The sequence below is a fragment of the Bos indicus x Bos taurus genome, chromosome 23 (assembly GCF_003369695.1).
Source record: "Bos indicus x Bos taurus breed Angus x Brahman F1 hybrid chromosome 23, Bos_hybrid_MaternalHap_v2.0, whole genome shotgun sequence".
NCBI lineage: Eukaryota > Metazoa > Chordata > Mammalia > Artiodactyla > Bovidae > Bos > Bos indicus x Bos taurus.
Window position 1 is genome coordinate 8821575 of NC_040098.1, and position 13716 is coordinate 8835290.

The window sequence follows — 13716 nt, forward strand, 5'->3', positions numbered from 1 at the left end:
CCCCTTGTGGGCTGTTAAGGCTGTCATGGGGTCAACCATCCTTCAAAGAATGGGATAGAATAGCATTAGGATGCATCTCTTGCTACCTCCAGTGAGTTTTAAATGTGAAGCTTTTTTATTTCTAGAAATTCTATTTGGTTCTTTTTTTGCTCTGTCACATTTTATCAGTTCAGTTCAGTTCAGTCGCTCAGTCGTGTCCGACTATTTGCGACCCCATGAATCGCAGCACGCCAGGCCTCCCTGTCCATCACCAACTCCCCAAGGCCACCCAAACCCATGTCCATCGAGTCAGTGATGCCATCCAATCATCTCATCCTCTGTCGTCCCCTCCTCCTCCTGCCTTCACTCTTTCCCGGCATCAGGGTCTTTTCCAATGAGTCAGGTCTTCACATCAGGCGGCCAAAGTACTGGAGTTTCAGTTTCAGCATCAGTCCTTCCAGTGAATATTCAGGACTGATCTCCTTTAGGATGGACTGGTTGGATCTCCTTGCTGTCCAAGGGACCCTCAAGAGTCTTCTACAACACCACAGTTCAAAAGCATCAATTCTTCTGGGCTCAGCTTTCTTCACAGTCCAACTCTCACATCCATACATGACCACTGGAAAAACCATAGCCTTGACTAGATGACCTTTGTTGACAAAGTAATGTCTCTGCTTTTTAATATGCTGTCTAGGTGGGTCACATTTCATAGTTTCCTGTTTCTCTACAGAGATCCTCAAGTTTTCCTTTATTCATTTAAGCAGAGTTTTACAGACGACGGCTGTTTCTGAAGTCTCTTGGTGTCTGTTTCTAGTGTCTTGCTTTGTGGGTTTGTTTTCTCTTGTGACATCTGGCTCCCAGGAATTCCTGGTTCTCTTTGACTGTATATGGGCCATTGCATTGGAACATCTGGTCTGAGGGGTTGTGGACTAGGATGATGGTATCTTCCTCCAGAGAGGGCGTGGATATCCTGTCCCCAGATTCCTGGGGACACTGCCTGTCCAAGACGCGAGCCTGAAGCCAGGCTTGAGTTTGGGGTTCCTGGCACCATCCAAGAGACTCTGTGGGGCCCTAGTTCTGGGAAGGAGTTGTTCTCTGGGGTCAACCCATGCTGGGGTGTAGCCCTTTGAAGTTCCAGCTTTTAAAGGGAGGGTCTCCTTTTATACTTCCCACCTTCCCTGGGCCTGGGCTTGAATATCTGCCTTGTCACCAGGCAAAGCCGTCCAGATAAGAGTTCGTGTTCTCTGAACTCCACAAATGCCCAGTAAAGTCGCTTGCGTGTTTACATACCTCCTTGGTTCCCCTTTGATCTTCTGTTCTGGCTGGATGACCCCTCGCTCAGTTATTGGCGTGTGCTAAGTTGCTTCAGTCATGTCCGACTCTTTGTGACCCTGTGGACCATAGCCCGCCAGGCTGCTCTGTCCATGGGGTTCTCCGGGCAAGACTACTGGAGTGGGTTGCCATGCCCTCCTCCGGGGATCTTCCCCACCCAGGGATCGAATGTGCGTCTCTTAAGTCTCCTGCATTGGCAGGCAGCTTCTTTACCACTGAGCCACCAGGGAAGTCCTCAGTTCTTTAAGAAGTCTTAAAATAATACATGTTTGAGAAATCTGGTTGCTTTTGTTGTTTTCTGGTGAGGTGGGTCCGGAATGGATTATAACCAGGGTTCTCTGCCCTGTCAGGCTTGGAGCCTACTCACCACCAGGGACAGGATGCCCCCATTTATTTCATGAAACAGTGGCTGCACAATCTCTCTCCTGGGCGAGTCAGGTCAGGAGAGTGAGAACTCTGCCTTCAGGCACCGGGGCAGCATTGTCTGCCCTCCTTTTCTCCTCTCTGCTTTGGGTGTGGCGGGCGTCAGCTGGGTGGGAAGGGGCGGGTTGCATCCCATCACTAGGGCTTGCTGCCCTCCCTGGCTCCAGGCTCACTCAGGGCCTGGACTGCCCCCTCCTGTCTAAGTAGACCAGCCAGCCAGACGCAGAGCCTCCGTTTAATATCATAAAGTGGAATTAAAAAACAATACAGTCGATTCATATGCATATTTATGTAATGTAAAATGGGGGGCTCTAGGGCCAGGACCTGAGTGAGCCTGGAGCCTGGGGGGCGGCGTTTTTGGGGGAGGGTTTGTGGGTAGGGAACAGGGACAGTGTAATGCCCCAAGCATGACAGGAGAAAAAGAAGGACAACAGTGATATTTTACACAATTTTAGAAGGAAATCTTGGGCACAACTAGAAGACTCTTGGCAGCGGTCAGAGCCGGCCTCTGAATTGAGTACCGCGGCCACAAATGGAGGTGGTGGGTGCAGCCACGTGATACCTTCTCTGAAACAGCACAATCTCCCTGTGAGGTTTGAACAACACAAAGGACAACACAGATCCCTGTTTGAGTCGGAGTTGCATTCCTGGGAAAGGCAGTGTTTGCTAAAAGCATGCAAAAAAGACTGTTTCTGTGCACCATGCTGGGCCCAGAGCGCGCCCGCAGCGTCCACCTGTGAGCGGGTGGGACCCCTTTGTGTTAGGCGCTGGTGCCTAGAATCCCTGTCCTGCCCACTACAGGCTAGCTGTCACCTCACTGGTTGGGACAGCAAAGATCACCCCCTCCCATTTCTAAAACACCCCGCCCCCAACTCCTACTGGGAACTATAATGTGGTGACCAGGGGACCAGGAGCCTTGAAAACTCCCATTTAGCCTGGAGAAGCAGGAGGACTCGTGGAGGGGTAACCCCCCAGCTTCTTGAAGGTTGGGCAGAACCCTGTGAAGACGTACTCTGGGCAAAGAACTGAGTGTTTCCGAAGTGATGCCCTCTCATGCTGGTGGTACCAGGGTGGGCGAGCTAGGGCAGCCCTCGGTGGCTCCGTCTGCTTATGCAGTTGTCTTTTCCCCTGCGTTCAAGGAAGTTCTGTGTTCTCTCAACTTTGCCTCACTTGGTTCCCCTCCCTGATGACCAGGGGCCTCTGCCTGCTGTGGGCTAGGCAGAAACCCCAGTTTTGTTTTTAGTTTCCAGGGGCTGTAGGACTAGCTTTGACCAGAGTGGGGACATGGCCTTCCCTTAGAGGCTAGAGGGACGGGCCTGACGGGGGGTTCGTCCCGTCTCTGTGATCTGCCTCCCCGAGGGCCCTGTCTGGGTTCCCAGCACGACCATCTTCCTCCTGTATTGCTGCCAACCAGGGAGGCACAGCACTGCATTCTGAGAGGGGTCTTAGAGGCCATGAGCTCAGTCCTGTGCTTTCCTGGGATTCCCTCCTGTGACGGAGAGCTCACTGCCTCACAGCACAGCCCATGGTATTATCAGACAGGCCCTGTCCCCCTGCCAGCGTTTCACCGCACCCCAAATCCTTCTGTCTCTTCCCACCACACTTTAGGGTTTTCCAACTCATGCCTGCTTTCCATAGGTAGAAAAATCTGAACACTCTTTCTGGAGTTTGGGCTTATGGAAATCGTTGACGTTGTATCTATTTCCAAAATAAAAACCAGCTAATAAAGAACCTATTTCTGGAATTTTAATTGGCTCTGTCTTAGGTCGAATTTGCTAGAATCAGATCCTAAAAGGGAGAATTATGAAGAAGGGGTCCCAGGCTGAGTATCAGGGAGTCTTGCTCCTACAGGGCAGGGACGAGCCGAGCAAGGACGTGGTTTCAGGGGAAGAGAGGCCTCAGGTTGATCCCATGGGGACCAACAGACAGTCTCCTCCTCCTGCCGTGGGATGGAGGCCACCTCTCTGGGGTGGGGGATGTATTGATAACTTCCTAGGGAACTGTGGGCAAGATAGTGGTGGGCCAGAGAGGGCTGCTGCTGTGAACTGTCGGCCGCCAGAGTACAAAACCTGGACCCAGACCGGGCACAGGAGGGGTCCTAAGGGCTTCTGATAAACTTCCCGCGGGGAAGAGGGCATGCGTCCACCCCCAGGTGAGGGCCTGTTCTCAGACCTGCTTCCCAGCCCCTCCATCCTACTCAGCACGATCCAGGATGCTTCAAGCTCTCCGGGGGTCTTCCAACACTGCCTCTTCACCCCGGTGGGGCCAGGGGCAGTGATGGAGTGCAGAGCAAAGGCGGGGTTTGCGGGCAGGGCTGTAGGCTGGGGTCTTCCCCGAACCTCGTGTGAGCCGATCTCCCTCCTTCTGCTCCCTCACCCCCCAGACTGCCTCTTCAAGGTGTGTCCCATGAACCGCTACTCGGCCCAGAAGCAGTACTGGAAGGCCAAGCAGACCAAGCAGGACAAGGAGAAGATCGCCGACGTAGTGCTGCTGCAGAAGTTACAGGTCTGGGCATGCGGGTGTCCACTTGGCCGTGTGTCTCATGAACCCGGGCACACGCCCAGGGCTGCCGCTCATCAGAGTCGACAGGGCCTAGTGACCGAGTCCTGAGGTTTGACCCGTTCGGCCAGGGACTGGTGTGTGTCGCTGTGAAGGAGGTGGGGGGTCTGAGCCCGGTCAGAGGCCCACTCATTTGCCACTCTGTGCCAGATAGAGGCAGGCGTCTCCTCCCCCAGGCCGGTGCAGCCCTGTCCCAGGACCCATGGTGCAGTGAGCTGTGGACTGCCTTCAGCGGGTCTTAGCTAGGCCTTCAGCGGGACATCGTATTCAGTGAGAAACCTGGGCAACTGTACATGGAGTTACAGGGGCTTCTAGAGAAGTGGTTTCAGCGAACCTGATCTGAGAACTAGTCTTAGCCTCTCCCCTCATTCTGTACAGTTGGAGCCTGGGGCCCTTCAGGGGGACTAGGCTGTTGTGGCCATCCTATGAGTTGGCACGGGGCTTAGATGGTCCCTGGGTCTCTGGCCCACGTTGTTGCGTGGTGTGAGGGCCCAGTGGTGGCCCTCAGGCCTCTTGGTTCACATCCTGGGTAGTTCTCTCCGGACTGAGCTCAGGGCCCCCAGTCCAGTGGAAGCGAGTGGGAGGCTTAACTGGGGTCAGCAAGGTTGTAGCATGCTGCTGGGACCTTCCCCTGGGCCTGGGGCCCAACCCACTCCCACCACCAGGCCGGCCTTCCAGTATCCCCTTCCCCAGGAGGTGGGTGTGAAATGGGGAAAGAGAGGGCCCGCCCCACAGCTGTAAGCCGTGCTGGGAAGAGGGGGCTTGGTGTGGGCTGCTGAGCTCTGTTTTACCCGAGACCGTCTTCACCCCCGCTGGGGGCTGTCGCAAGCTTCTTCCCTGCTGCCGCTGCAGGCCCAGGCTGGGCTGTGGATCTGGCAGGGTGTGGGGCATTCACGCGTGTGCAGATCCTCAGCACCACACGTGCTCACACAGCCAGGCACTGAGGTTTGTGCAAAGTCACGTGGTGCCTGGCACGCCGCCCCCGCAGCCACCCTCCCAGCAGCTTCAGGCCTGAAGCCCGGATAACGGGACTGAGGAAATGGAGGGGCAGAGGGACCGCTGCTTTAAGGAGAGCTGGTCTGATGGAGGAGACAGCGCCCCCCCACCCCCAGCAGGACCCCTTCCCCCAAATCTGATGGAGGAGGCAGAGCGTATCCTCAGGCAGCTTCCAGGCTAATGGGACAGAAGAGCCTAAAAAGGCGTCCTTAATGGGAGGCAAACCAAATCCTGGAGGACCGGAGCCGAATCCTTCAGTGTTGGATGTGGCCCATCAGGGAAGGCTCCCTGGAGGCGGTGGGCTGGGAGCACACGCGGTGCTGGGGAGGGAGAGTCGCAGAGGAGCGGGAGGAGGAGGAGGAGGACGTAGTGCCCAGCACACCCGTGGGGCTGGGCCAGGGATTCTGAGTCAGGGCCCCAGGACTCCGGTGTGATGGGGGAGGAGGCCCAGCCTTTGGTTATCTGCTGGGGGTGTTGGGGCTGTAGGGGGCTCAGGGGTCTGTTGGCTGCCCTCCACCAGAGTGAGGTGGTGGGAAGGGCGCAGAGAGGAGGGACCTAGGGCCCCGGGTTGCCTGCTGGGTGCCCAGGCTGCCCCTCTGCACTCTGAGCCTCATTCTCCCATAGCAGCGGGAGGAACAGGGCAGATGGCCCAGGGCGGGCGGGAGGGGGCTCACTCTGGGTGCAGTGGCACGGCCTGTGGGTGAGGGGGGGTCGTGCCCCTCCAGGAGCGGGCTCCTGGGCCTGGCCTCCACCGCGGTGTGTGTCTGTGCAGCACGCAGCCCAGATGGAGCAGAAGCAGAATGACACGGAGAACAAGAAGGTGCACGGGGACGTCGTGAAGTACGGCAGCGTCATCCAGGTGCGGGGCGCGTGGGTGTGGGCTGAGGGGCACCACCCGGCCGGCCCGTGGGACGACTGCCCGCCCGCCTCTGCATGTGCACGGTGCTTGTGAGCCGTGTCCACGGGTGTGTGTGTGTTCAGCACGGGGGTCACAGCGCAGGGCCTGGAGCCCCGGGGGCCGGGCTCATGTGGTGCTTCTGTGGCCTGGGCGAGTTGCTTCCCTTCCCTGGACCTCTCTTTTCCCCATCCGGACGATCAGGCCAGCGATAGTAAATACTTTTCTTCAGCTGTTACAGGATTACGGGAGCTAATACGAGTACGGTGTTTAGAGCAGGGCTTTTTTGTGTGATCACCTGGGTGCCAGACTGGGTGTGGTGTGAGTGTGCATGTGGTCGTGTTTATGTCCTGTGTGTCCAAGGGTCCTGTGCACCCGCTGCTCTGATGGGCCAGCCTCCTGGGGTGACCTCACCCCCGCCCTGCCCCCCAGCTCTTGCACATGAAGAGTAACAAGTACCTGACCGTCAACAAGCGGCTGCCAGCCCTGCTGGAGAAGAATGCCATGAGGGTGACGCTGGATGCCACGGGCAACGAGGGCTCCTGGCTCTTCATCCAGCCCTTCTGGAAGCTGCGGAGCAACGGGGACAACGTGAGGATGACCTGGGGGGAGGGCCCTGCTGGAGGGCACGGGCCGCAGCTCCAGGGGGCCTTCTACAGGGTCCTTGGCGGGGGTGCTGCACGAGCCCAGCCCGTTTCTCAGGGGCCAGAGTGACCAGAGAGAAGCCTGGGGGCCCCGCCCTCCGCACCCTCACCCGGCTCCGTCGGTCCCCGTAGGTGGTTGTGGGGGACAAGGTGATCCTGAATCCCGTCAACGCCGGGCAGCCTCTGCACGCCAGCAATTACGAGCTCAGCGACAACGCCGGCTGCAAGGAGGTGAGCGGGGCGGGGGAGAGAGAGGTGGACTGAAGTAGGCTGGGACCTGGGTCGCGTTGCAGGAGGGCCTGCACCTGGCCAAACGTCTCTCGAGCAACAAAATCCAAAGAAACTATGAGGCTGAGCGTAACAGCATGCATTCACAGTGGGGGCAGTTAGGAACAGTAGGATACAAAAAGGCGAAAATCCAGCTGCTATTTCTGAGATACTGGGAGCGAAAGCCAGGTACTGGGCATGATTGCTGCACGGGGCACCAGCGAGGGGGCGGGAGGCTGCCTAAGCCACACCTCTGGCCCGGCCCATGGATCCACCCCACTCTCACCCTTTATAAGACGAGCTAGCAGGGCACCTGGGACTTGCTTTTGCTCTCTAGGGCTGCAGCATGAATCCCGCTAAAGCCTTGTCTGAACTGGTTGTCTGGCTTCTTACTAATTTCTGTAGATTAAAGAGTCCGGGGACCCTAGTTGGTAGTCTCGTTGGGCTGGCCCTGCAGTGGAGGAGTGTCTGCACACGCGCTCCCCGCAGGGTTGCTCCCTCTGGTCCTGTCCACCGCTGGAGGGGCTGGGTGGGCCTTCCCGACCCTCTTCCTGTCTCCCAGCGTCTGCCCACATTCTCCAGCCCACAGGGTGGCTGCCCCAGGGCAGGTGGGCTGGGACCTGGGGGCCCTGGTTGGGGGCAGACACCCCCTCCCTGTGCTCATTCATGGGCGCTGGGCTGGTCTCCCCTCACCCGCTCAGGGCCTTCAGCCCCGCCCACTCCCCAGGGGCTGGGGGCCTGCCCAGCCTCACGGGTCTCTCCGTGCTTCCCCAGGTCAACTCTGTGAACTGCAACACCAGCTGGAAGATCAACCTGTTCATGCAGTTCCGAGACCACCTGGAGGAGGTGCTGAAAGGGGTAAGGACTGGGGACACCCCTTCCCCTGCCGACCCACCCGCTCCTGGTCCCCCTGCCAGCCCGCGCCCACCTGCCGGGCACCCGGCTCTGCTCCTGTCCCGTCCGTGCTCCACGCACCTCCTTCTCTGGCTCCATACCCCCTGCAGCCCCCCCACCCCGCAGGGCCGTTCCCAGCCGCCCCAGCTGGCCTCTTCTCTGTCTCTGGCCTTGAAACCCCTGCTCCATCCGCTCCCAGTCCTGGCTGAGCTCACTTTGTTTTCTGGGAAGGGGCCGTGGGCACAGATCCTCTGAGCACTCTCTCCCCTCACCCACGCCTCTCCACAGTTCCAAGCCAAGCCCCCTACCCTCTGCCCCATGCCCTCTCCGTCAAAGATGCCAGGCTGCCTGGTCAGGGCCTGTGCCTGCCAGGGTGGGCAATCGAACACGCGGGGTTTCCCCTGCCCGTGGCCGCCCTCTGTGGGGGTGGGCTGGGGCTCTGTGTACCTGCTGGCTCTGGAAGGTGTCTAAGATGGGGCGGGGCGGGGGCTCGCCTGCTGGGAGGGTCCCCGGCCGCCCTGAGCCCACAGCCCGCCTGCAGGGAGACGTGGTGCGGCTGTTCCACGCGGAGCAGGAGAAGTTCCTGACGTGCGACGAGTACAGGGGCAAGCTGCAGGTGTTCCTGCGCACCACGCTGCGCCAGTCTGCCACATCGGCTACGAGCTCCAACGCCCTCTGGGAGGTGGAGGTCAGAGCCCCGCCCCTGCCGGGTGGGAGGTCACCCCCCCCCGACCCCGGACACACACGCACACACAGCGTCCGTCTCCTCTGAGCCCCTCCGCAGCCAAGGGGCCAGAGAGGATCGCAGAGCCACCCTCCCAGAGCCCTCTGGGCCTGCAGCGTTCCTCCCATGCATTTCTTCCTGCCTCGCCCAGGTGGTCCACCACGACCCGTGCCGTGGAGGAGCTGGCCACTGGAACGGCCTCTACCGCTTCAAGCACCTGGCCACCGGCAACTACCTGGCTGCTGAGGTGGGTGGGGAGGCAGAGGGCATCCTGGGAGCCCCAGCCCCACATCCTGGGGGTGTGTAGACAGACACTCCCAACAGGTTGATCTTCCACACATGCATGGGCGTGTGTGCCTGGCACACGCCTGCACGCAGACTCACATGTCTGTTGACTCTGTTTATTTGTGCTTATTTATCTATTTAACCGGTATTTGTAGTCATGCTCGGGTGATGATAAGTCTCACGGGTGTGATGATGCTCCTGCTCTGTGCTAGCAGCTGTTCTGGGCCCTGGGGCTACAGCAGTGAGCTCGACTCCCAGCCCTGTTGCAGCTTAACATTCCGCATCCGTCTTTGTCCATGACGCACAGGCTTGTGTGTATCAGGACGTGTGTGTGTGTGTGTGTCTGTCTGTCCGTCCATCCAACTGTGGGTCTGTGGAGGGCAGTGATCTTGTGGGTGTGTCCTCCAGGGCTGGCATGAATTCTGGGGCCGGGCTGGGCACCCCTGGGAGGGTAGGGGCTGCCTGCCCCAACCCAGGCTCGTTTTGGAGCGGGGATCATGTGGATAGCTCCCCATCTTGAATCTCTGAGCAGGAGAACCCCAGCTACAAGGGTGATGCCTCTGATCCCAAGGCAGCAGGCACGGTGAGGACCGGGGAGGGTTTGGGGGCCGGGGAAGGGTGACTGTGCGTGGCTCTGGTGTTGGGGGGTGGGGAGGCCATGAGACTCTGGGAAGCGGGCTGGAGGGAGAAGGCCTCTCGGGTGGGATCCTGAGAGGTTTCAGGGGGCCTGAGAGGAGGGACGGGCTCCTGCCTGAGTCAGGGTGCCCGCCCCCAGGGTGCGCAGGGCCGCACAGGTCGCCGGAACGCTGGGGAGAAGATCAAGTACCGCCTGGTGGCTGTGCCCCACGGCAACGACATCGCTTCCCTCTTCGAGCTGGACCCCACCACGCTGCAGAAGACCGACTCCTTCGTGCCCCGGTGGGTGGGCACTGTGGGCCTGGGGTTGGCGGGGGTTGCCTGGGCTAGTATCCGGACCCCCAGTACCCCCTGCTCCTCTGTCCTTCCTTGCATGACCCATCCCTCTGGAGATCCAGATCCGAGGCAGCTGTAGGGAGCTCACCGCCGCTGAACTTGGCATGTGCTGGGCCACGGGCCCTGCACCCTGGGTGCCGCCTTCTCTCCAGTGTTCTTTACAGCCAGTTGGCCTGGGGCTCAGGACACATTGGGTGCGGGGGACGGACTCCTTAACCTTTAAGGTCTTCCAACCTGGAGATTTTAGGATGGAACATCAGGAAGCTTCCTGGGTGTCAATCAGGCTTTAACATTGACCTCAGGCAGCTGACTTGGTCACTTGGCCCAGACATCCTCACCTGTGTAGTGGGATTATCAAGTTACCCATCAAAGGGCTGATGGGAGGATTACCCAATCCCTTATTTGCATCTTGAGGCCAGATGTACTTGGAGGTTCAGATTGTTTTTCATTTCTGAAAGGTAGTTGTGTTTCACCATCAAAGACATGACTATTTCTGACGTGAGACGCAGGCATGTTGACACTGAAAGGGATAAATAGTGTAAATAACCTCATTTGTCCAAAGAATTTGGGTCCCGAGCTTGCATGCACGCCTGGGCTCTTGGAGTGCGTGGGTCTGGGGAGAGCGGGCGAGGTGTGAGGGCCTGGGGTTTCTCTCCTCTGGCTCCTCACCTGGGGGGGACGGGCGCCCTTGGCCCACGGCCGCTGGCTGTGGAGGCAGGAGGAGGATGCAGGGCCGCGGGGGTTAGAGCCGGCAGATGGCCGGGAGGCGCTGCGACGCGCTCCCTGCGCCCGGCCCTGGCCCGCTGCAGGAACTCCTACGTCCGGCTGCGGCACCTGTGCACCAACACTTGGATCCAGAGCACCAACGTGCCCATTGATGTCGAGGAGGAGCGGCCCATCCGACTCATGGTGCGGGCCCTGAGGGCTGGGGGCCGGGCTGGGGTCCAGGTTGGTCCCGGGAGGCCCTGCTGACCTGTGTCCCTGCAGCTGGGCACCTGCCCCACCAAGGAGGACAAGGAGGCCTTCGCCATCGTGTCGGTTCCCGTGTCCGAGATCCGAGACCTGGACTTCGCCAACGACGCCAGCTCCATGCTGGCCAGCGCCGTGGAGAAGCTGCACGAGGGCTTCATCAGCCAGAATGACCGCAGGTGGGCTGCAGGGGCAGGGTTCCAGGGGCTCCCCAAGAGCCTTTGTCCTCCTGGGGTGGGCGTCTCGTGGACGAAGGCGTCAAAGCAGAAGCCGGACAGGCTGGTGGGGTGATAGGCGGGGACTAGGCCCTGCCGGGCCCTGGCTGACTTGGGGCCCCAGGCTCACCGCTCACATACTCCAAGAACCAGCTCTGTGATGGAGTCATCATTACCCCTGTTTCACTCATGATGGGATTGAGGCGCAGAGAGGTTCAGAGACTTGTCCGTGGTCACACAGCTAGTAAGTGGCAGTCAGGATGGAAATGAAGAGCCCTTCACACCAGACACCCCACGTGTGCCCTACTGGTTTTTCTCCAGATCGGAGTATCCTGGGATTCTCTGTCTAGAGGGCATTTTGGAATCCAGGGTGGATGGGGGCAGGGGTGTGCGTGGAGGGCAGCTCAGGGTGAGGCTGGGAGAGAAGTGGAAGTCAGGTGTCAGGCTGTGTGCTATGACGGCAGGGCTGGCTGTGGGGAAGGGGTGGTTGCCCCTGGGGGCACGTGAGGGGGTCCTCAGGGTGCCCAGGGTCAGCCCTTCACACTCCTCTCGCCTGGTGTCCCTTTGTGAAGGTTTGTTATCCAGCTGCTGGAGGACCTGGTGTTTTTTGTCAGTGATGTCCCCAACAATGGGCAGAACGTGCTGGACATCATGGTCACCAAGCCCAACCGCGAGCGGCAGAAGCTGATGCGAGAGCAGAACATCCTCAAACAGGTAGCCGTGCACACCTGGGGCTGGGCGGACCCGTGGCCAGCGAGCAGGACGTCTTCTATTTTTTTTTTTAATATATATGTATTCTCTTTATTTTTGGCTGTGCTGGGTCTTCGTTGCTGCGCATGGGCTGTCTCTGGCTTCTCCTTGGGGGGGCTTCCCTTGTTGCGGAGCGCGGGCTCTGGGGCGTGTGGGCTGCCATAGTCGTGGCTCCCGGCGTCTAGAGCACAGGCTCAGTAGGTGTGGCTTAGTTGGGCTTAGTTGCTCCATGGCATGTGGGGTCTTCCCAAATCGGGATCGAACCCGTGTCTCCTGCATTGGCAGACGGATTTTTTTTATCACTGAGCCACCAGGGAAAGCTCATCTTTTTGACATAAGCCTGCCTTTTCACCTCTCCAGCTGAGCTGTGGTCTCCCTTCTGTTTTCTCATCACTTCTTTAAACATTTTTTTTTAATTATTTTTTTAAAAAATCTGAGGTGCGGTTGGTCTCATCACCTCTTCCTGCACTGTTACCATGTACCACCTCCGCCCTTAGTGCCCGTCACCTCGTTTAATCCTCCCGACCCAGGGGAAGTCTTCTTAATTATTATCCCCGTTTCACCCTCGAGGCACGCAGAGGTTGGAGTCACTTGACCGAGGCCACAGCTTGGAAGCAGTAGGGCCAGGATTTTCATGCAGATGTCAGCTTGAGAACTTGTGCTTTAAACACTTTTTTTTTCCCCAAATTTTTATTATGAAAAATCTCAAATGTTGAGCAAGTATTGAAAGAACAGTACAGTGAACACGCATTCGTTACCACTTTGCCAGTCTGGCTTTCTATAACTCTCCATCTCCAGACCGCCCCTGTGTCCACGCATCTCAAAGGAGGGTGCACCTCACCTCTAAACGTTTCAGTGTGCCTCTCCTAAGGGTAAAAGCATCGTTCTCTATAAGCAGAGTCTCACGACTACACCTAAGGAAACGAGCGACAATACCTGATCCGGACCAGCCTTCTGGGCCTTTCCCCAAACGCCTGTGTAAAGCTCGTTTTTTGGGGGGGCAATCAGGTTCCAACTAAGGTTTTCTCATTCCGGGTGATTCTGGCTCTTTGGTTGCTGTTCTATAACAGTTCTTCACCCACACCCAGTCCCCGAGTTAAACTTGTTTTTGGACAAGGCAGGCCTGCGTCTGATCCCTTAAGCTCTGGCCACCCGCTTTGGCTTGCCTTTTCTCTTAGCCTCAGACTCCTGAGCTGCAGCCACCCTCAGCCCTCCCTGCAGAGGCTGAGGCAGGCCTGGGACCTGAGCTGAGACTAGGACTCGCGGTGGGGAGGGGCCGGCCGAGGCCAGTGTCCTGGGGACTCCAGCCAGGAGAGGGGAGCGGGTGAGGGGTGGGCTGGGGCCATGTCCAGCTTAGAACCAGCTGGGGGTTAATGTCAGGGTGGCCTCCGGGCAGGGTCAGCGTGAGGCTGAGGGTAATGAGGGGCACGGGCATATGCGGGGCTTCTTCCTGACTCTCCGTGCTCCCTAGATCTTCGGCATTCTGAAGGCCCCGTTCCGTGACAAGGGGGGCGAGGGCCCCCTGGTGCGGCTGGAGGAGCTGTCGGACCAGAAGAACGCGCCCTACCAGCACATGTTCCGCCTGTGTTACCGAGTGCTGCGCCATTCCCAGGAGGACTACCGCAAAAACCAGGTGGGCTGCCGCAGCCCGCTGCCCCCTGCCCGCCGGCTCCTGCGCTCCGCTTTCTTTCACCCCGCACGTGCTCCCCAAGGCGCACCGCGCTGTGCCAGGCGCAGTCTCAAGGGGATCGGACTGTAGGCCGGTCCTCACGGCACACAGCCTGGCTCCGTCCTTTGAGGGACCTCACACTG

General features: G+C 58.9%; 1 protein-coding gene across 1 annotated transcript in view; it reads left to right on the forward strand.

The window, feature by feature from the left end:
• The window catches only part of ITPR3 (inositol 1,4,5-trisphosphate receptor type 3), a 68058-nt gene that overhangs the window by 23120 nt on the left and 31222 nt on the right, over positions 1-13716 (forward strand). The window contains exons 3-15 of the mRNA XM_027523947.1: positions 4118-4239; positions 6062-6148; positions 6617-6775; positions 6961-7059; positions 7870-7953; positions 8531-8677; positions 8865-8960; positions 9531-9581; positions 9774-9916; positions 10780-10879; positions 10958-11118; positions 11727-11868; positions 13376-13537. Coding sequence (XP_027379748.1) covers positions 4118-4239; positions 6062-6148; positions 6617-6775; positions 6961-7059; positions 7870-7953; positions 8531-8677; positions 8865-8960; positions 9531-9581; positions 9774-9916; positions 10780-10879; positions 10958-11118; positions 11727-11868; positions 13376-13537 — 1553 coding nt within the window. The remainder of the gene's footprint in view (positions 1-4117; positions 4240-6061; positions 6149-6616; positions 6776-6960; positions 7060-7869; positions 7954-8530; positions 8678-8864; positions 8961-9530; positions 9582-9773; positions 9917-10779; positions 10880-10957; positions 11119-11726; positions 11869-13375; positions 13538-13716) is intronic.